At 35.5% G+C, this 23,264-nt stretch overlaps 1 protein-coding gene across 2 annotated transcripts in view; it reads left to right on the top strand.

Moving 5' to 3' along the window:
* The first annotated feature begins 392 nt into the window (after positions 1 to 392).
* GOSR1 (golgi SNAP receptor complex member 1) overlaps positions 393 to 23,264 on the top strand; it is a 46,854-nt gene continuing 23,982 nt past the window's right edge. Inside the window, exons 1-6 of one of the 2 annotated variants that reach the window (XM_042914738.1) lie at positions 393 to 478; positions 3,221 to 3,335; positions 7,396 to 7,483; positions 7,865 to 7,972; positions 11,975 to 12,066; positions 15,154 to 15,228. In XM_042914738.1, coding sequence (XP_042770672.1) covers positions 448 to 478; positions 3,221 to 3,335; positions 7,396 to 7,483; positions 7,865 to 7,972; positions 11,975 to 12,066; positions 15,154 to 15,228 — 509 coding nt within the window. In that variant the 5' untranslated portion in view covers positions 393 to 447. Of the gene's footprint in view, positions 479 to 3,220; positions 3,342 to 7,395; positions 7,484 to 7,864; positions 7,973 to 11,974; positions 12,067 to 15,153; positions 15,229 to 23,264 lie in introns of both variants that reach the window. The other variant, XM_042914737.1, reaches the window with a different exon arrangement.

Below are 23,264 nucleotides of genomic sequence, written 5' to 3'. Positions count from 1 at the left end.
GAATAACTAGGCAGAGAGAGGATGGAAGGGTTGGCCTTGGGAAGAAAAGAGCCTCTGGCTCTGAGAAGGGAAGAGGTTGGCCGAAGACACCTATTGAGAAAAGGTGAGGAAAACAGGGAATTATGTCTAATGATGACTTTCTTCTCAGTCAAGCAGGCCCCTGCTGAGAGAGAGGATAAGCCGAATCGAAGGCGATGATACAGGTTAGGTGTTCCGCCCGAGGGTATGAGCTCCAGGACAGACATTCAGGCAGTGTCAGGGAGTAAAACTCGTTTTCAGTCCCACTGCTCAAAAGCTGTGAAATGATAATTGACCGCCAGGTGGCGGTGTCTGTGGAAGCTCACGTATCCCATCGGCCCTGGCGCCGGGGCGGAAGAAGGTGTGGAGCTAATTCTCTGATTTGCATCGCCTCTACTCTCCTATCCCGACTGACGTTGGATAACAAAGATGGCTGCAGGAACCAGCAATTATTGGGAAGGTAAGGGCGAGCGTTACTGTGTGGGTCTCGCCGAGAGGCAGAAGGGCTGGGTGAGGACGGGTCTTGGGGGAGGTGGCAGAGAAAAGAGCCTGACCTCCGGAGTGGCCGAGCCAACGGGTGAGGCTTGTCTAGTGGGAGCCCCGGGCCTGGGGGCTGAGGAGACCGAACGATCTGGGGCAAGGGGTTACCTGAGAGGCTTCGGGACCTGGAGCAGGGGCTGGGCGGAGAGAGAGCTGAGCGCGGATTCAGAAGCAGAGGGTCCTGAGCCGCTGGAGGAGAACTGGGTTGAGAGGCTAAGCGAACTTGGGCGAAGGGGCTTGGGGCACGAACTCTGAGAGGAGACGAGTTTTGAGCGAGAATATCCCAAGCCCAGGAGGCAGGAAGAGTCAGCGTTTTAAGAGTTGAGGTCACTGTTGGACAATTGAGTAGGATAAGGGAAAGAAGGAACTTGTCAGTCCGGTCCATCGGGGGAAGTTGTATGAACGAAGTGTCTCCTACTGGGTCCCCTTGGCAGCTTCAGGCTGCGACTTCGAGGATTGGGTGTCGAGTCGCGTTTGAAGGCAGAGGAAATAACTTTACCCTCTGCTGTAGAGATGAGTTTGTTATAAAGAGAAAGTTGAGAGAACCCCTGTGAATTGCAAAGATTGCATTTGCTATATTTCTGCCAAAAAACCGTCTTGAGATTTGACAAGTACCTTTATTTACTGAAAATATGTTCTGATAAAGCGGGCTCATGTAAAACTCACTCCCGGACCACGGCGACCAAGGATGAGTGAAGGCTCATCTTTTTCTTTCAGTTGCCTCTTTGCTTTATTACAACAGAAACTACTCACTGAATCCTTTTTCTCTTTTAACCTATTTCCTGTTGCTACCCTCTGAAGTCTCTTGGAAACTACAAGTAACAGTATTGTCACTATCAGCCACTCGGTCTAAGAGCTTAATTCTAAGTTCATCCATACTTGCCTGTCATATTTTCTTTTCTTTCTTTTTAATTTTGTTAATGTTTATTTGTTTTAGAGAGAAAGAGAGAGACAGAGCACGAGCAGGGGAGGGGCAGAGGGAGAGGGAGACACAGAATCCCAAGCAGGCTCCAGGCTCTCAACTGTCAGCACAGAGCCTGATGCGGGGCTGGAACTCATGAACCGCAAGATCATGACCTGAGCCAAAGTCAGAGGCTTAACCAGCTGAGCCACCCAGGCACCCCTTGCCTGTTATATTTTCAAAATACTTTTATTTGATGTTTTCTACTAGGGAAGACAGTTACTAGTTACAGAGAAGCGTGGTTTAAAACGTGTATTTAAATGCCTATTTGAAATGTGTGTACTAGGTAGAAAATATTTTTAAATTATGTACAAGTGGCTATTGTTATCTTTAATACTAGTCATTAGGCTATAGTGGGTTTTTTTAAAACATTTTTATTTATTTTTGAGAGACAGAGAGACAGAGCATGAGTGGGGGAGGGGCAGAGGGAGAGGGAGAGGGAGACACAGAATCCCAAGCAGGCTCCAGGCTCTGAACTATTAGCACAGAGCCCAACGCGGGGCTCGAACCCACGAACTACGAGATCATGACTTGAGCCAAGTCAGACGCTTACCGACTGAGCCACCCAGGCGCCCCAGGCTATAGTTTTTTGAAGCTCCATTCTATAATAATTATAGCAGCTTATTATTGACAACCTACTCTGTGCCCGGTGCTTTAAGCACATGATTACTAATGCATAGAAAAACCCTGAAGGTAAGGAGTTTAAAAAACAAAAAGCTGAGGTTCATAGGTTAAGCAGATTTTCACTGAATCTCAGAGACAGTTCTCAGAATCTCGGAACATTAGGCTTAGCTAAGATTCTAAGACTGTATTATACTGCTTCCTACTTCTGGTTGCTGATAAACATATTGAAATAATATTTTGTATTCCTTATTCATGAAAGATGAATCCTTACGATGTTCCTTTCTACATTTCAGCCCTTTTATTTTGACCTCCACTTTACGATGAATGAGAGTACTCACATCTAGAAGTAGCTTTCCAGACTGTGGCTTCTCTTCCTTAACCACTAGGCCAAACTACTATACCAGTGTTTCTGTTTGCTTCTGTTCTTTTAAAACTTAGGCTCTTATTTTGTCATCCTTATATTTGACCTTGTCGATCGCATATTGTTTGTTGTTAATTTAAGCCCCTCTAAGTTTCTTTCAGTAAACTTATTGAAAGACCATTTTTTTAATCCTTTGTTAATGATTATTTTTTCTTAAGCCTCAGTTACTAAGTCATTCTAAGAATTTCATAAGCTTTGGAATATAAAGAGATAGGAAAATCTCTGTCAAAAACAGTGATGGTTTTTCTCTTTTATAAAGTTAGTTGGTAAGTTGGTGTAATGTTGGTCATAAACCATACTCGGTTTCTTTATGATTTGTGTTCTCTTCTGTTTCCCGCCAAATTACAAAATTTTAGTCATTGTTACAGAAATAATCCAGGGATGTTAGAACATTTGTTGTCTAGCTGTCTTTGGAATACCGGTGAAATTTTTCACCTCTCCCTGTTTCTCCCCTTCTTGACCCATCTGAAGTTTAAATGAGAGACAATTTGCTTTTCTGGGTAAATCTTTGGTTTTCTTTTTTAACATTCTTTATGGGAGAAACTACCTCAATTTATGATTATTTTCATAGTTTGTTTCTTCAGAATAGCTGTGTGATTTTTATGTCTGCTGATGGACTCTGTGTTTAATTATTTGCTTTCATGATTTTGTTAAAGATCTCAGGAAACAGGCTCGACAGCTGGAAAATGAACTCGACCTGAAGCTAGTTTCCTTCAGTAAACTATGTACAAGTTACAGTCACAGCAGTACTCGAGATGGAAGACGCGACAGGTATAGGTACTACCAGATTCTGTCTCTTATGCCTTAAACCATATAATTTCTTAAAAGCATTAAAAAATAAACTAAAATATGTAATTCTGTAACTTGGTCTATTAGTGAGTTTTTGATATTTTTTTGTTATTGTTTATATTCTAGTGGTTTATAAAAATTCTTAACCCTTGAGACTAGCATTCATTTGGGATCCTTAAGTAAAGGTCATAAGGATGTCAGGAGGAAAATGCTAAGGCTTAAGAATGAGTTTGCATCAGAGATAAGTTTCTAGTTCAGCCAGTGTAAGGAAATGTGGTTGATTTTCCCATGTTGTCTGTCTGTCTGTCTGTCTTTCTTTCATTTATTTTTGAGAGAGAGAGACAGAGCATGAGCAGGGGAGGGGCAGAAAGAGAGGGAGACACAGAATCTGAAGCAGGCTCCGGGCTATCAGCACAGAGCCCGATGCGGGGCTTGAACTCCGGAGCTGTGAGATCATGACCTGAGCCAAAGTTGGATGCTCAAACAACTGAGCCACCCAGGTGCCCCCCCCCCCTTTTTTTTTTAAGCTTACTTATTTAGTTTGAGAGAGAGACAGCACAAGTGGGGGAGGTGCAGAGAGACAGGGAGTGAGAGAGAATCTCAAGCAGGCTCTGCGTGGTCAGCACAGGGCCCGACACAGGGCTTTAACTCATGAAACCATGAGATCATGGTTTCAGCTGTGCCAAAATCAAGAGTTGGATGCTTAACCAACTGAGCCACCCAGAAGCCTCTGCCCACATTGTATTTCTTATATCTTCTGATTGCTAAATGGATCTGAGAAACTACCCAAATGTAAAGTGTACATACTGCTATTCTGGTGTTTTAGAATGAATCTAATGCATTGTGTATCCTCACTATTAATCATCCAAGCTATTTTAAATTTGGGGTTTTTTTTTGAGAAGCTTGCATACTACTGTATTGAACATATGGAAGATGTATTTTTATCTTTGAATCTTATGCTCACTTAGGCCATCCCCTTGTTTAAAAAACTGTTAGGAAATATTCACAACACTTAGGAAGGTATGAAGAATAATGGATCCTCATGTGCCTGTTTCCCACTTGAAGAAATAATCATTACCAATTCAGTTGAAGTCCCTGTTATCATCCCATTTTCTACTTCTCCGTAATCTACACATTATGTTTGTGTTCCTAAAAAATTTATAGTATCTTACTAGTTATTTTGCAGCTCATGTTTTTGTTTAACATTATCTTTGTGTTTAAGCTATGGATGCATTTAACTGTGGTATATTTATTTGCTACATGTAGTATCATATTGTGATAGTGTAATTGTGTATTATAATCTGTAGATGGACATTGTTTCTAATTTTTGCTAATTAATAATTTTAAGGGCTGACACAGTGTTCATCATGTATCAGGTACTGTTTTAAGAGCTTTATATGAAGGCTGGTAGAACATCTTTACCTATAAAAATGTTTCTGTATATCTAGCAGTGGAATTGCTAGTAGTAGAGCTGTTAGTTGTTATCCGCTCTTTATTTCCCATACTTTTCTGAGGATTGGCAGTGGGGTGGGATTATCCTCAGCTACTAAGAATAAAACAATAAATAAAACAATAAATAAATAAGTAAGTAAATAAATAAATAAATAAATAAATAAATAAATAAAACAAAAAGTATCTGGATTTGAGCCCAGATCTTTGTATCTTCAGAGCCTATGCCTTAAACCTTTCTATGCACATTCCAACAAAAGACTCATTTCAACACTACAGCCAAAGTATTGCTTCTTTTTAATAAGGGCACATTATTAAAGAATTAAAGATAGCAAGGCCAACATATTGATTCTGGGACCTAAAAGTAAGCTGTTGGTATATCACATAGCTTTGATTGCATTCCATTGCTTTGGACTTGACTTAGTAAGTAAAGAAAACGAGTGATGTTCTTTTGTATGAGTAAACTTAAACTTATTTTACCACAGCATTTTTCCTGAATTTAAGTCTCCCATATATACTATGCCAGTGAGTATACAGTTTTAAAACTATGAATTGTTAAGAGATACAGTTACATAATGATTTTTCTATATTTTCTGTGCTTCATGAACTTAATACTTTTACAACTCCTTTAAAGGGAAAACTATCTTGAAAACATTTCCTCAGAAATTCTACAACAAATTGGGACTGACTTTGTAGGTTCTTATAGCCTAACTCTCCTTTCAATAAGAAACGTAAGGCCAGGGAGGATCAAGATGCGATATACATTCTAAAGTGTTTTATTATTGCCCAGATTGAAAGCATGTCATAATGCATAAACTCAGTGATGATCAGAATTCTTCGTCTAGGAGTAATTTTTTTTTTTTTTTTACTTTCTCTATTTTGAGAACTTTATGGTCAGTGAATCATCACACATCTATAAAATGAATTAAATTTAACTGAACCTGAATTAAATTTAACTGAATGGTGAATATAGAGATTGTCTTCTCATTCATTCAAGTATTTAATGAGTTATCTACCATGTGCCAGGCACTATTCTAGGTGCTTGGCATATATCTGTGAATAAGACAAGCAGTTTCCCTCTTCATGAGGCTTACCTTCATTGACCCATTGTTCTTTTTCATATATCTGGTAGAGGAGGTTCAGCATTTTTGCCTGAGCACATTCTGAGAGATAACCACAGAACTTTGGGTTGGCCCTAACGTATAATAAAGAACTAGATATTTTGATATATTTTAAGGCAAGTAGCAAATAGAGATTTTTTTTAAGTTTATTTATTTTGAGAGAGAGAGAGAGAGGGAAGGAGGGAAGGAGGGAGGGAGGGGATCCAAAGCAGGCTCCCTGTTGACAGTGCAGAGGCCCATACAGGGCTCAAACCACGAACCACGAGATCATGACCTGAGCTGTAGTCAGACACTGAACTGACTGAGCCACCCAGGTGCCCCACAAATTGAAATGTTTTAAGAAATAAAAATTTGGACCTAGTTAAACATCTTAAAGTAGAAGTCCTTTTTATTAGCTACTTTTTGGTTATTTGATTGCTTATTACTTTTGCTGTGAAATTGTATGTAGAAAAGGGAAATAGCTAAGGTACTTTTTTGATGTTAAACTGATGACTTAATCTGTTTTCATTCACCACACCCAAGCACTGTCACAGGACAAGCCAAAGTCTTCAGTAAGATTAAAGAGCATAGTCATTGCCTGAGTACTTATCTGTTTTCAGTATAACTGAGATCTCTTTTGAGATGCTCATAGGATAATGCATACCATTTGCGGATCTAATGAAGGCTAGTGGTTTTTCTGAAGAGGCAAAACAAATTTTCTGGACATCTGGTTTTAGAATTTGAATCTGTCAAACATAAGTTTCACTTATAAAAAGTTAGTTTTTTTGACTGGTTATTCAGATTTTAGAAGAGCTCGCATTTTTTGTAAAACAAAACTGAAACAGTTTTGTAATATAAGTAGAAATGTAGAGAGTTGGTACTGAAACTTCCTTGCTGGACATGGCTATCTATATTAGACTTAAAGCCAGTACTGATTACTTAATAACTAGTTTTCCACGGATCATGTAAATCTTAATTGTATTTCTTTTCGGTAAGAGTCCAGCCAAGAAGAGAGAACTTAATTTGAGGAGCCATAATTGCTTAGGGGTAAAAATTTAAAAAACTATTCCCAAAGATCCCATAAAATAATCCATAATACCTCTTACACCTCCTTTTATATGTAGTACTACTTAGTTCTACAGTTCTGTTTCACATAATTTGTTCTTTTAGATTCAGCATTCAGTGGGCACTGCCATAGCTTAAGTTACTTTCATTTGGGAAATTATAAATAAGCATTTGGAACTTCTTTACATTATTAAGAGTAGATGTATTAAAGCTCAGAAAAATCATATATATAATTATATTTTATACTGAATTTAATATTTGGGACATGTGTGATCTTTATAGGAAAACTTCTATGAAAATTGTAGCTTCTTAAAAAATAAGTCTCTGGGATTCCACTTGACCTCTTTATGAATCACCTTATTATTTTAAGTATGTTTTAAAGGATTCGGTTTAAGTAATGGATTCTCTTTACTGGTTCCTCTCTTTAGCTCTGACACAACACCCCTTTTAAATGGATCAAGCCAAGACAGAATGTTTGAAACAATGGCCATTGAGATTGAACAGCTTTTGGCAAGGGTAAGTACTTTCTGTGAAATGACTGTTTTGCTAGTTACTATGTTAGTCACTTGTTAGCTATGGTACTAGATTATATTAATGCAGACATATTTATTGAAATCACCTTTTCATCCAAGATATGTGCCTCCCCAGGACACTTGAATTTTCATTACAGCCATTCTCAAGTCTTTTGGGTGTTATTTTTAGCTTTATAGATTATTGAGGGGAAATACTGAATCCTTGCCTGTCGTTTTGTTTTTGGTTTGGGGGTGGTTTTTTATTTGCTTGCTGTTAGCCAGAAGCGCATACAGGCAAATATTTGACTTGTATCTCTTTATATTGCTTTTTAAAATATTTTATTGGTTTTCTTCTCCCTCCTTACTTCCTTCCTCTTCTTTTTAGCTTACAGGAGTAAATGATAAAATGGCAGAATATACCAACAGTGCAGGTGTCCCGTCTTTGAATGCAGCACTGATGCATACATTACAGCGACATAGAGATATATTGCAGGTAGTATATTGCACTGGAGATTTTTAAGTGATTGTAGTAGGTTTTTTTTTAAATCCCTGAATAGAATGTATACACATGTATTTAAGAGATTAAAGGGAAGAATCTTCTGAAATGATAAATATTATGCTGCAGAAATTTGTCTTGTTTTACCTTTTTTCCCTTGGTAGAATAAAATTCTGAAAATGATAGCTCTTGCTTTTGCCTGGTAAAAATGAGTAATATTCATCACTAGGTAAATAAACTTCTATTGTGGAAGACCTTGCAATTTCACTAGCAATAATAGTGAAATAGCCAGCTGTCATGCAGAGGCCCTAATATGGTGGTTTGGAGTATACTTTCATCAGGCCTTGAAGATAATGTGGAAGGGAGGTAATATACTATGTTTAGTGTATTGTTTGAGAAAATATTAGAAGTGTACCAATAAAATGAAATAAATTCTTAAATATTTACATTCAGAGATGTTAAAAACATCTAGTAAAAATAGGAAGGCAAATGTTTTTAATGTTGAAAAAATTCAGCAACATTTTCTAATTTTAAAATATAGGAATAGGACACTTTATTTACCTAATGCAAAAATGTGCATGTCATATTAAAAGCTAGCATCACATTTAATGATAAAGTACTGAAAGCATTCCCTTTGAAGAAAGAAGAAAGATAAAGATATCCACAGTCACCACAGATGTTGAATATTGTTTTGGAAGTTCTTGGTGGTACAATTAGAGATATAAATAAACAAGATCTAAATAATGGAAAGGAAGAGGCAAAATTTGCATTATGTAGCAGTGAGAAAATTAGAAACAAATTAAGTAGGATGGTGGATTACAAATTAACATATCAAAGCAAGTAGTTTTCCTACATATAAACAATAACCTGTTAGAAAATATAATAGAAGAAACTATACAATCCTTGTGTAAAAATTTAATAAGAATGACTAAGACTTGCATGTATAAAACTTTACTGAGGAACATAAAAAAAAATTTAATTAAAAAAATTTTTTTAATCTTTATTTATTTTTGAGGGAGAGAGAGAGGCAGAGCATGAGCAGGGGAGGGGCAGAGAGAGAGGGAGACAAAGAATCCGAAGCAGGCTCCAGGCTCTGAGCTGTCAGCACAGCTCGAACCCACAAGCTGTGAGATCATGACCTGAGCGGAAGGCGGAAGTCAGATGCCTAAACGACTGAGCCACCCAGGTGCCCCCCAAAAGGATTTAATTTAAATAAGAGAAAAAATTATTTTGCCTTTGGAAAGAATATTTCTCTCTAAATCAGCCTATAAATTGAGTGCCTTCCCAATGAAAAGGGGCTTTTTCTTTTTTTTTCTTCTTTTTTTTTTTTTTTTTTAATTAGCAAAATGACACCAAAGTTCATTTGGATTCACAGAGATACAAGTATAACCAAGAAAAAAAAAATGTGAAAATGGAGATAAGTAGTAAAGGATGACTAGTTCTACCAGATATTAAAACCTGTTAAGAAGCTAGAATAATTAAGACAGTTTGATTCTGGAGGAAAAAATATACCAATAGAACTGAATAGAGTTCACATGGAAATTTAGTTTCTGATAAAGGTGGTATTTTAAATCAGTGGGAAAAAGAGGGATCATAAAATAAATAGACCTGTAATAATTGGCTAATTATTTGGGGGGAGAAAACAAACTTGAATTTCTATCTCTGTCCTCTCACATCCAGAATAAAGTCCAAATGGATCAAAGATTTATATGTAGAAAAAGAAATTCTAAATGTTCAGAGTAAAGCATGGAAAATTATACATTTTGGGTAATAAAGAACTTTCTAAACAAGACCTAATAATGTAAACTATAACAAATGTCTAATTTACTTAATGTACAGAGAAATAATAGAAATAAAGAGATAACCTAGGGGTGCCTGGTGGCTCAATCAGTTAAGCTTCCAACTCTTGATTGCAGCTCAGGTCATGATCTCATAGTTGTGAGTTCAAATCTCTGTTAGTGCGGAGCCTGCTTGGGATTTTCTCTCTGTCCCTCCCATGCATTCTCATTCATTCTCTCTTTAAATAAATAAACTTAAAAAAAAAAAAAAGATAACCTAATAGGAAAATGGGCAAAGGATACTAACTGGCTGTTTACAGAAAATGTCCAAAACCATAAAAAAGACATTAAACCACATGCTGAAAGGAAAATATACCCATCAATATGAGGTATGATTTTTCACTTGTCAGGTTAGCAAATGTTGAAACATATGTAGCACATTATAATAATACAGAAAAATGAGTCCCCATCACTGTTGCTGGGAACATAAATTAGTGGTCATTCTAGAAGGCAGTTTAGCACTATCAAAATTTAAATGTAAGATTCTTTGATTCAGTTATTCTGTTAGGCATTTACTCTTTAAATACACTTAAAAAAGAGAAAGAAATTTCAATAAAATATGTATCTAAGAATGTTTATTTTTCAAACAGCATTTTTTTAACCAGCAAAAAAACAACTAAAATGTTTGCCAGTAGGGAATTTACTAAATGACAGTCATAAGATAGAATTCTATATACCTATTAAAAAGAATGTAGATTTCTATTTGTTAATATGGAAAGGTTACTTGATGTTTTATGAACTACTGAAAAGAAGGTATATAGCAGAATACAGCTGACCCTTGAACAGTGTGGGGACTAGAGGTGCCAACACCCCACCTCTCCACTCCTGTGCAGTCAGAAATTTGTGTATAATTTTTGACTGCGTAAAAACTTAAGTACTAATAGCCTAGTATTGACTTGAAGCCTAACATAAACAATTGATTAACACATACGTTGTATGTTACACATATTATTCACTGTATTTTTACGATAAAGTAATTTAGAAAAAAGAAAATGTTATTTAAAAAATGATAAAATACATTTACAGAACTATACTATAAAAAATTCACATGTAAGTGGACCTTTGCATTTCAAATCTGTGTTGTTCAAGAATCAATTGTGGTATGATTTCTTTAGCATAAGTGAAAGAAATAATAGGTAAGCTTGTATATACAAAAACGTAGTTCCTGAAAGAAAATACAAGAAAGTGATAATAGTTATGAGCTGTAGAGCAGGATGGTTTTTATTTTTATTACTTTTGGTGCTCTTTTAGTATTCTCCCATGTTCATATATATTTTTGTTTTTAAAGGGCAGTAGGGGCTTTCTGGGAGATTGGATTATGATTTTCATTTTCTTTATATACATCTCTGAATTTTAAAAAGTAATGAATATTCCTTAATAACTTAAAAGTATGGTAGTAGAAAAAGAAAAAGGAAAATATTAAAGATTATTCATTACAATTCTTTTGGTTCTGTTTTTCCTTTGACTGGTTTAGGAATCAAATTTCTGTGGGAGTTCCAAAAAGATGAAATTTGAAAATAAGCCCCATTTGGTGTACACTAAAGAGTCCCTCAGATTTTATTCTAGGCTATTTGGAATCATTTTATCTTAAAATTATTTTCTTCTTCATAATTCTATCTCATAAGGTACTAGAAGATACAAGGATAGTGATCTAGTGCCACTATTACCCTACCACTGAATTGTTTTCATTTGAAAGAAGTTGGTCACTCTTCAGGAAAAGGATTATAATGTTATCTGTACTTCTTGACTGTTTGATTCTTTCTTTTTTTTTTTTTAGAGGTTTATTTATTTATTAATGTTTATTTTTGAAAGAGAGAGAGAGAGAGAGCGCACATACAAGCTGGGGAGGGGCAGAGAGAGAGAGAGGGAGACAGAGGATCCAAAGCGGGCTCTGTGCTGACAGCAGAAAGCCTGATGCGGGGCTCGAACTCACGAACCATGAGATCATGACCTGATTCAAAGTTGGACGTTTAACCAACCGAGCCAACCAGGGGCCCTGACTATTTGATTCTTAAATAGCAGTCTTCTTGACAGAAATTTGTACAGAATTTCTTTGACAGAAATTCTTGTACAGAATTGTACAATGACAATACATAATGGGCTCAATAAAATGAAAATATATAATTAGCTTGTGTTGAGACTGGATGTTGATTTATTGCAGGATTATACACATGAATTCCATAAAACCAAAGCAAACTTCATGGCAATACGGGAAAGGGAGAATCTCATGGGATCAGTACGAAAGGATATTGAGTAAGTTACCTTTTATATTATTCTGTAGGATGTTTATTCACATTTAGGTTTAGAGCATATCTGTGATTAACAGCAAACTGAGTAGCAGAACCATGATTTAGAGTTCAAGGTTTCTAATTCCTATTTCACTGTTCTTTAAACATTGCTGCTATAATATGGATCTAATCCACTTTGCTGGACTTATCTCTAGTTTCCCCTAGTTTTATCATTGGCTCCTGCCAATCTTGACTTTACTCTTTTAATTTGGAGTCTAGCTTAGATGATATCTTCCGAAGTTTTTCTCTGATCTCTTAACACTCACCTTAAGAATTTCCATTAGCTGAAGCTGTCCATGTTTCCCTTTCTGATTACCACCTACCTCTCTACCCTCTCTTTTGCCCTAACAATTATGTGTGTGTGTGCGCGCGCGCGCACACACACGCACACACACGCAAAGACACATCTGTAACTTTATATATATTTTACATAATATATATATAAAGTAACCTTTATTTCTCTAGAATCTGAAATATCTGTGTTTTCTATGTTTTATTCAAACTTCATAGCCTTATGTCAAATTATTTAAGAACTCCCAATGTTTTTATGCTGATCTCAATCCATAATTTTAAATATTTGTTCTTCCATCCCTTTACCTCACCTTCAATAATATATTCTAGCGTTTCATATACACATTTAAAATATTTTTCGCCTCTGACAAGGTAAATCCATTGGGCCTCCAATTAAAACTGAAGACTTTCCACTTTTGGACTATCTATTGATGCCTATCATTGTCTCACTTGTGAGAAATTTATGACACTTTTCATAAGTAAGTGTGACCTTGTATTTCATAAACATGTCTAAGATATGCATTACCATATGATAAACTGATATGTATCATGTATATTCTGAAAAATGTTTTCCTAGATCTCCTTTATTTTATTACACCAGTAAGACAGTTCAGCAGCAGAAGTAATTTCATATTCACTGGATTCAAAATTTTTTGCTCAGAACTCTAATTGAGGATTATCTAATTGAGGATTAAACATAACTTTAATAGTTATGTTTCTGTCCCCCAGAATTATCTTGGAAAATTAATTTTTATTGTTTGTCTCTGTTTTATCTCTTTTTTAAATGCTTAGTCTTGTGTACTTTGTAAAACACATGGGAGTAAAAAATCTAAACATTTTTGCCATAGTTAGGAATTTCGTAATATTTTTAGTTCTCAGGAACATGTAAGTCTTTTGTTTAATATCTGTACAGACTATTTACATATGCATTTTAGTGCCCCCTGGTGTAGGGGACAGCCTTTAATGTTTAGGCATTTTGTTTCCCCACAATTGGTGGGAATTGTTAGAATATAGCCCACTGTAATAACTTGCTTTCTGAAAGATAATCATAAAAGAAACATGTTCATCCATTCATTAAACTATTTCCTGATTACCAGCCATGAGTAAGACACTAGATAAGTCACAGAAGATGGTAGAAATGAAAAGACCAACTTAGCCCTCTAGGATTTTATAATACAGGAGCTAGAGGGAGTAAGACACATACTCAAATTAATATAATACAAAGCAGAATATGATTAATGAGATGAGATACAGTAGCAATAACTGACATTAAATTTTAAAAATTTTTTTTAGTTTATTTATTTCAAGAGAGAGCAAACAGGGGAGGGGCACAGAGAGAGGGAGAAAGAGATCCCAAGCAGGCTTCATACTGTCCACGCAGAGCCCCATGTGGGGCTCAAACTCACGAAACACGAGATCATGACCTAAGCCAAAACCAAGGGTCAGACGCTTACCCCACTGAGCCACCCAGGTGTCCCAGTAATAACTGACATTTAAAAGTTTTTTTGTAGTTGTACACTATTCCATATATTACCGCTTTTTTGACTTCATTCTTTTGGTATAGGTAGAAATCATTAGTCCCATTTTGTAAAACTAGGTATTTAGAGACTTATCTAAGGTTGACTAGTAAGTGATGGGAGATAGATTTAAATCTAAATTATCTGTCTTCCAACTCCAGTGTGCTCTAGGTTATTTCATGCTGCTTTTTCTGAGGTTTTCTTTTCCACTATACTTTGCAAATTAACACTTCCCCTTAGCCAGCAGTTCAGTTTTATCAGTATGGCCCTCTTGTCTTACTGCAGTATATGTGCAGTTACTTGAATTTTTTATTTTGTTCTTAATACTTTATTGTGAGTAAAGACCAAAAACATGAAAGTGTTGGTAGTAATGATAAAAAGCATTTTCTTATAAATTTCAATGCACTTGGGGCGCCTGGGTGGCTCAGTCAGTTAAGCGTCCAACTTTGGCCCGGGTCACGATCTCACGGTCTGTGAGTTCGAGCCCCGCGTCGGGCTCTGGGCTGATGGCTCAGAGCCTGGAGCCTGCTTCCGATTCTGTGTCTCCCTCTGTCTCTGCCCCTCCCCCGTTCATGCTCTGTCTCTCTCTGTCTCAAAAATAAATAAACGTTAAAAAAAATTTTTTTTTTAAATAAAAAAATAAAAAATAAATTTTAATGCACTTAAGACCAAGATAGAAATCCTTAAGTATGCCAAAATGGGCAGATCTTCAGTTGCATTTTAGCTCCATAGGCTCCAGTTGATAGACTGCATGTACCACTGTGAAGGAAAACATTGCATGGCAGTAGCTTCCCACCCCATGTGCTGTGCAGTGATCAGTTTTAAACTTTTACTTCCACTTGGAGACAATAAAGATACCATAATAGACAATAATAATAATAGGCAAAGGAAAATAATATTTTTGTTTAAGAACGTTGGATGATTTTGGGGCGCCTGGGTGGCTCAGTCGGTTGAGCATCCAACTTTGGCTCAGGTCACGATCTCACAGTCCGTGGGTTTGAGCCCCGCGTCAGGCTCTGTGCTGACAGCTTGGAGCCTGGAACCTGCTTCAGATTCTGTGTCTCCCTCTCTCTCTCTGCTCCTCCCCTGCTTGTGCTCTATCTCTCTCTGTCTCTCAAAAATAAATAAATGTTAAAAAAAAAGAATGTTGGATGATTTTGGTGAAAATAATAAACATCCCTAAATTAAAGAGGCAATAATATTTATCTATTTATCATAAATGCCATTTCTCTATTTTGTTCTAGGTCATACAAAAGTGGGTCTGGAGTAAACAACAGAAGAACTGAACTGTTTTTGAAAGAACATGACCACCTTCGAAAGTAGGTATTATTGTACACATACATATCATGTAGTTTCCTATACTTACTAATTCCTTTATTGACATAACAAACATTTTGTAGTGTTTTTTATAGCAAGCGCTTTATCAGTGCTAATTCATTTAATTCTCCTAACAACCCTCTTTGGTAGAAATGGAATTGTAACTGTTCCAGGTATAATTAGGAAAGATATTATGCTATTGAATATCAAAAATCTGCATTTACATCACTTGTTATTTGTAATACATCTTTTGTCCCCTTAATGTTTCTTTAGCAAGTCTATTCCTCTAATACATTTGTACAGTACTATACATTATTAGTAATAATAATGAGGCTAAAAATGACTTATGTTTGAGTGGTCTGTTACCACTTATTTATGCCAAGAAGCTTTATAAAGAGTAATAGGCCAGGGTGCCTGGTTGGCTCAGTTGGCTAAGTGTCTGACTTCGGCTCAGGTCATGATCTCTCGGTTCATGAATTCGAGCCCAACATCAGGCTCTGTGCTGATATATCAGAACCTGGAGCCTGCTTCAGATCTGTGTCTCCCTCTCTCTCTGACCTTCTCCTGCTCACGCTCGGTCTCTCTCAAAAATAAACATGAAAAAAAATTAAAAATAAAGAGTAATAGGCCATACACCAAATCTTTAAAAATCCATCAAAAAGAGAATATCATATTATCTAAGAATTCAGAAGAAAATGCCTAGAAACTTGAATGAACTGTATATATATTTTAACACAAGTCACCATATTCTATCCCTTTTTCATCTATGTTTTTGTCTGCAAGCTACTGGTTTCTTTAATATTTTCTCTGTATTTTGTTGTAAAACTTAAGGATCAGAAAGTTACTTATCTCTGTGAGGTCAGCCTCAAAGCACTTGAGCAGCTAGTATCTATGATAAACATTACAAATTATGTTGATATTTGCTGCTGAATATCATAAGCTAGTCATGTCTATATGAGCTTAATGTACTATTCAATTTATTTCTCTTTGAAGATCACCACTAAATATAAGCTGTTGAAATCAGAACTTAGAAAAATCAAGATCTTTTTAGAAGCCTGAGTTCTTCTAGTGTTGGATATAGTTATTAGTGTTCCTTCTTAGTCTGTTGAATATTATTGATTGGCACAAGAGGGCAGTCTTTCCTAGAGTATGTTTAGTTTATAGTTACTTGTAGCTTTGGTTATTCTTTTTGTATTTGATAAAAGCCACCAGAATAAAGAACTTTGCATTACATCCAAAGCGATGTTAACATATTCTTTAGTTATAGAGTAAATTTAAGGGATAAGATACTTAATACTTAAGTATCTTATACAAAATAAAGGTTAGATTGCATCAATGTTTCTGTATTGTCTCAAAAAGATGTTTAAGTTAGAAATGCAATAGTTGAATTACTTTAGGAATGATATGTTTGTTGCTAAAGAGTATACCAGAGTAATTACATAAATTAATATCCTTTGTTTCATACTTTCAAGACACACTGTTTATTATAAATTTTATATGAAAATTTGCAGTTTTGCATTTGTGTTAATAATCAAAGAAAGCCTTTCAGGAGTATTGTATTGTCCATTTTACAGAAAAAATACAACAGTTCAGGGGCACATAACTAATTTGTTTATGGTTATAAAAGTGATGAAAAGACTGAAAATCAAAATGTGTTTTCCATTTTTCTCAGTTTTATATATGCTATACTTTATATATATATATATATATATTCCTTTCAATATTCTTGTGAAAAAGTTTGTGTGTGTTCATTCTATATAGAGAGAAACTGAGGCAGGATGAATTAAATGGAATATGAGCTTCTGATGAATCAGGGAAGTTGTTGAGACTGAAAACAAGAGCTCAGTCATTGCTCTCAATGTTGGATCACAGAGCTTCCAAATACATTTTGGAAAAATCAATCTTTTGTGTGTAAATTATGAATATTTGTTAGGTAATAAAATAACGTAAAATCATGGATGATACATGTACAAATAATACAGAAAACTCTATTTTTTCAATGTCCTCTCTATTTCATTGGCTAAGTGGTTTGAGTCACAATTGGCAAGATCTTTTCAGAACTTTTTTTCCATACAAAAGCTATAAGTGCTCTTTGTAATAAAGTCCTTGATGTAGAAACTATGAATAACACCAAAAAAACCATTCAAATCACTCGGTAGTACAGATTCTCTAATCATTTTTTACTCATCAGTATATTGTGAGCCTTTTTGCATGTTATTTGATCATTTTTTATTGTTTTTGCATATATTTTGTAATACAGATAAACCAAAATTTAACCATTTCCTTAAAGTTGGCCTTTTGGATTATTTCCAGTTTTTATTATTGCACATATTGAAGTCTTTACAAATATCCATAATTACTTCCTTATGATAAATTCCTAGAACTGGAATATATTCATTTGTAAAGCTTTTGGCATATTACTGTCAAATTTTCCTCTGAAGGTTTTCTGGTTTAGAGAGCTATTAGTAGTATATATGTAAACATTCCCCAGTGCGCTCAGTAACACTGAAATTTTGATTTTTTTTTTAATTTATGGCAAGATAGGCAAAAATTTTCAGGTAATAGATTTTTTTTTTTAATATGAGGAATACATTTTCATTAGAGAAAACAAGTTAAATGGCCAAGCAAAAGAAGCATAAAGAAGTAGTAGTTAAATTAACCTAAAAGTGATTATAGGGGCATCTGGGTGGCTCAATCTGTTGAGCTTCCAACTTCAGCTCAGGTCATGATCTCGCAGTTCCTGAGTTTGAGCCCTGCATCGGGCTTGCTGCTGTCAGCGCAGAGCCAGCTTGGGATCATCTGTCCCCCTCTCTTTCTGCCCCTCCCCCCACTCATATTTTCTCTCTCTTTCTCTCTCTCTCTCTCTCTCTCTCTTTCAAAAATAAACATTAAAAAAATTTTAAGTGATTATAGAAACCTATAGTGGTTATAGATTATATAGTTCATCAGTACCATTTGTAATTAATAGGCCAGATTTACTGGTAGGGTAATTTTTATGTTGATCTTTCATGAATAAAGGCATTTAATACCCAGTAACTCAGGTAACTAGTTTGATTTTGTGCAGTAGCATTGGACTTTTTATGGCTAAAAACATATGTAGATTTTTATTTGATTCTTCATAACATTTTTATGTTAGTGTAAATTTCTGCAGCTTATTTCAAAAATATGTATTTTTCCCTTGAAAAAGATTTTTATAAATGAATGCAAACTTTAAAAAATCCTAACTTTGTAATTATTTTTACCAGTTCCCATTAACACTTTTTGTCTAAACATAAATGTTGTTAGCTTGTAACAGTTTATCTCATGAAAGATAATAATTTCTCTTCCTGTGGATAAGGTAGCTTTCATTTCTTACTTGTCTTTGAAATCTGAGTCTGTTTCAGTGTATCAGTCAGAATAAAATGCTGATTTTGCATTAGTGTCAAGCTTATAGCTATTTGTTTTTCCCTGGGCTATAATGTAGATGCATTCCTGTGAGTTCTTTACTTGCTATTTAGATTAATTTCTCTTCCTTTAATCTGTTCTTTTTCATTGCTCTCTTATATTTTCCTTTTTGAAAAAATATCTGAATTAGTTTTGTATTTTAAAGTTCTTTTTTTCCCTTAAAGGAGTTTTACTTTTATGACCTATCTCTCTCCATATTTATTTTATGTATATTTTTTAATGTTTATTTACTTTTGCGAGAGAGAGAAACAGAGCATGAGCAGAGGAGGGGCAGAGAGAGAGGGAGCCACAGAATCTGAAGCAGGTTCCAGGCTCTGAGCTGTCAGCACAGAGCCTGACATGGAACTTGAACTCACGAGCCATGAGATCATGACCTGAGCCACAATCAAGAGTCAGACACTTAACCAACTGAACCAAGAACTTTTTTTGTTGTTTCTTTCATAGCATTTATGAAAATATGTAATTATCTGTTTGGTTTTTGGTATGATGATGATGATGATGATGATGATGAGACTCTCCTTGAATGTAAGCTTCATAAGAGTAAGGACTTGGTTAGTCTAGTTCTTGGCAGTGTTGTGCCCCTAGTTTGTTATATCATAGACACTTAATATTTATTTCTTATATAAATAAATGGATGTAAACAGAAGGTATTAATTTTGGTTTCATATACATGTATATGTAGGACACCTGTTTCCCAATATGGGAAATGTGTTTCATTCATTTACTTACTCCCCAAATATTTATTGAATACATACTGTGTATAAGATACTGGTCCAGATGCTACATGTACATATAAAATCTGAATTTGAGAACTAAAGGGGCTATTATTAATGTGATGAATTATTAAAAGTCAAATTCTTATATGGTATATATTAACAGTCTTTGGCAACATCTCTCTTATTTACAGATAAGAAACAAGATTCAGAAAGGACATAGGGTTTCATAACTATTTAATAATATACTAAACCCACATTTCCCAAACTATTTCCATATTTGTCCCACATCATATTGCTTTCCCTGTGACTTTCTTCTTTAAAATTTTATTTTTCTTGTATTAGGGGGCCAGCATGCATAATGCTATTAAGAGTTGAAAGATCAGTTGCTTTTCACTTCTCTGGAAAGCAAGTGACCTGGTCTCTCTGTATCTGTTTTTGTTTGTTTGTTTGCTTTTTGGGTTTTTAGTTTTTTGTAATGGGATTGTAGCTGTCCCTTTATGTTATGTAATTTTCAGGAAGAATAGCTTAAGAGTTAAGGCATTATAAAATACCTTAAAAAATCTAAAGAATTTGTTTCACATAACTTTTCAAATATAGGACTTGTTTAAAGCAAGTTACACTTAAATAAACAGGATCAGTTATAGTATTTTGAATTTGTTTTGTTTTCATTCCATTCACATGATTGTTACTGAGATGGCATACATATTTGTATACTTAGGTATAAATATATCCATGAATGAGTAAAGAATTATTATATTCTCAGAGGCTTACAATTCTCTGCTAACAATTTTTCTTATGACCTTTCTTAGCCTATGTTTAGACTATTGATATTTTGAATCTTTTAAACTCACCAGTCTTGTCATTCAGGTGATCCAAAGTTGTGGTGATGAAAATATTTTCCATAAGCATCTTAAAAACAATGAAAACAGTTTCACTTTTTGTTTGTTTCATGATTTTCAGCAGATTTCTCTGAGGTCCCACAGCTAGTAGTAAAAGCTGAGATTCAAACCCAGGTATTCTGATTGTGTTGCTTCTACAATATCGCAGTGCTTCTAAACTGATTCTTATGGTATCTGTATCACAGAGTTGCTAAGATAACTCACGTAAAAAGGCTTTGCAAACTATGAGGCTTTTCTATATAAAGCAGAAAATAATGAGAGTTAAAGCACCTGGCTCAGTCACTTGAGCATCCGACCCTTGGTTATGGCTCAGGTCATGATCCCAGGGTCACGGGATTGAGCCCCACGGTACTCAATCCATGCTGAGCGTGGAGCCTGCTTGAGAGTCTCTGTCTTTCTCCTTCTGCCCCTCTCCTCCACTTGCACGCGCTGTCTCTCAAATGAAAAGAAAAAAGAACATAATGAGGGTTTTAGGAGTAAGAAAAGCAAATACTAAAAGAGAAAACCTTTTATATGCACTGACAGTTTTCAGGTTTTAAATATAATTTGAAATGCTTGTGATGCTAGGATAATCTTTGTGAAATTAAATCCTAATTGTATTAATGGACCGTGACCATATTTGAAAAGTATGGGACATACGATCACCATAATTTAGTGACCTTCACAAGGAGTGGCTTTATCTCAAAAGTTTTTGGTGTAATCGTATGTACATTTATTGTTTAATAAAAAGCGTAAGACTCCAATTAAATAATGGTCCGATTATAACACCTGTGAATGGGATAGTATAATAGACTCCTGGCATTCAGGATTTGACATTAGCTTTCTCAACTATATATGAAACCTAAAGGTTCATGATGTATAGTTTTGTTGAGATACAAACTTGAATGTTATGAGCTAATGAGCAGGTGTTGAGGAAGTCACTTGGCTAACAAGTATGTATAACCTACATTTACACTTCAGTCTCACTTCTGTGTTCATATTTCTGCTTATTGTTATTTACTTGGTAACTACTATGAAATGATTTATACATATACATGCATATACTTTTGTTTCTTTGTGAAACATCACTCCAAGGAGAAAATGCCTTTATAAAGGTAATGCTAGTGAAGTGATGCTACAAAAGTGGTGCTCATAAGTAGAAAAATGGGAAGCTTATGGAATAATAGTAGCCATAAATATGGGAATATGCAAAGATCTTGAGAAATATCCCTTACCTATACTAGGGGTATTTTGTATAATAGTAAGTTGAATTTTTAATGTATGAGGACTGCTAGCATTGGATTATTTCACTATGTATCTATCATTTTATTTGTGGGATATTTTTAAATTACATGCCAAAGCTCCATTTGTCTCAGGTGGTGCAATTGTCTGCCATGTTGAAATAGGTGACAAAGCAAATTAATAGAACCCCTGAATAATACTTTTCTTATTCTTATATTCATGTGGTAATGTACAATTTTACAAAGCAAAATGACCTAGTTAGGAGCTTTTATAGAGAACTCATTTTTCTTTACTTGGAGCTGTATTGAAATCAAATCCAGGGGTGCCTGGGTGGCTCAGTCAGTTGAGCATCTGACTTTGGCCCAGGTCAGACTCACAGTTCGTGAGTTTGAGTCCGGTGTCAGATTCTACTGACAGCTCGGAGCCTGGAGCCTGCTTCAGGTTCTGTGTCTCCCTCTCTCTGCCCCTCCCCTGCTTGTGCATGCTCACTCGCTCTCTCTCTCTCTCTCACAAAAATAAATATTAAAAATAAAAATCCATCTTCAGTTGGTACATTGCTTTGTTAAACAGTAAAATTTGAGTTGGAGATGCTCTGCTATAGTGAGGAATTTTCTCTCCCCAAATACATGTTTGCATAATGTGACACATCCTTGGCCCGCTCATCCCCCACCGTGGAATTTATAAGGATTAACTGTTAACTGATTGATACTTTATTAATGTAACAAGTTTCTGTTATTCATTTATCAAGCATTTAATGAGTGTCTCCTGTGTGCAAGGTCCTATACTAGACTCTAGGGAACCAAAGATGAATCAGACTCAGTCTCTACTCCTTGGGAATTCATTCTGGTTGGAGAAATAATAAACATAATTGTGCTATCTTGTGAAATGTTAACATTTTTAAAGTATTAAATGAGGGGCGCCTGGGTGGCTCGGTTAAGCGTCCGACTTCGGCTCAGGTCATGATCTCACGGTCCGTGAGTTCGAGCCCCGTGTCGGGCTCTGTGCTGACAGCTCAGAGCCTGGAGCCTGTTTCGGATTCTGTGTCTCCCTCTCTGTCTGCCCCTCCCCTGTTCATGCTCTGTCTCTCTCTGTCTCAAAAATAAGTAAACGTTAAAAAAAAATTAAAAGTATTAATTGAGATGACATATTTGAAAAAAACTGGAAGCTTTACAAATTTGAGATATTTTTCCTCCAGTGCATAGTACAATGTCTGGTATATCTTAAATGCTTGTATATTCTTGAATGAATTGATAAGAAGAACTATGAAAGCATAATATTATGGTATAAAGAAGAATTAGTTCTGCCTGGATATATAGATGAAATGGGAAAGGCTTCACAGACGATTTGGCTTTTGAGCTGGACTTTAAAACATAAGCAATTTATGTTGAGAATCCGGTAAAGGGATTCCAGGCCAAGAGAGACACTATGAGACATGAAAGTGCCTTGATCTGTATCAACCACGTATCTATAGGCTTATATAGTTTACAAGATACTTATATTTACATTATCCCTTTGAGCCTTATGACAACTTTGTGTAGTGAATTCATAGAGCCAAGGTGCTTAAAGCCTTGACTAGAACCCAGGGCCTAGGGTATAAGAGAAAGCAATTAGCCATTTTCTTCTTCTTTTTTTTAATGTTTATTTTTATTTTTGAGAGAGGGGGTGGAGGGATGGCAGAGAGAGGGAGGGCAGAGACAGGATCCAAAGCAGGCTTTACAGCAGAGAGCCCAGTGCAGGGCTCTAACTCAGGAGCCAAGA

Source organism: Panthera leo, chromosome E1, assembly GCF_018350215.1.
Source record: "Panthera leo isolate Ple1 chromosome E1, P.leo_Ple1_pat1.1, whole genome shotgun sequence".
NCBI lineage: Eukaryota > Metazoa > Chordata > Mammalia > Carnivora > Felidae > Panthera > Panthera leo.
Note: the sequence above shows the minus strand (reverse complement) of the source record. Positions and strands in the feature narration are given on the sequence as shown.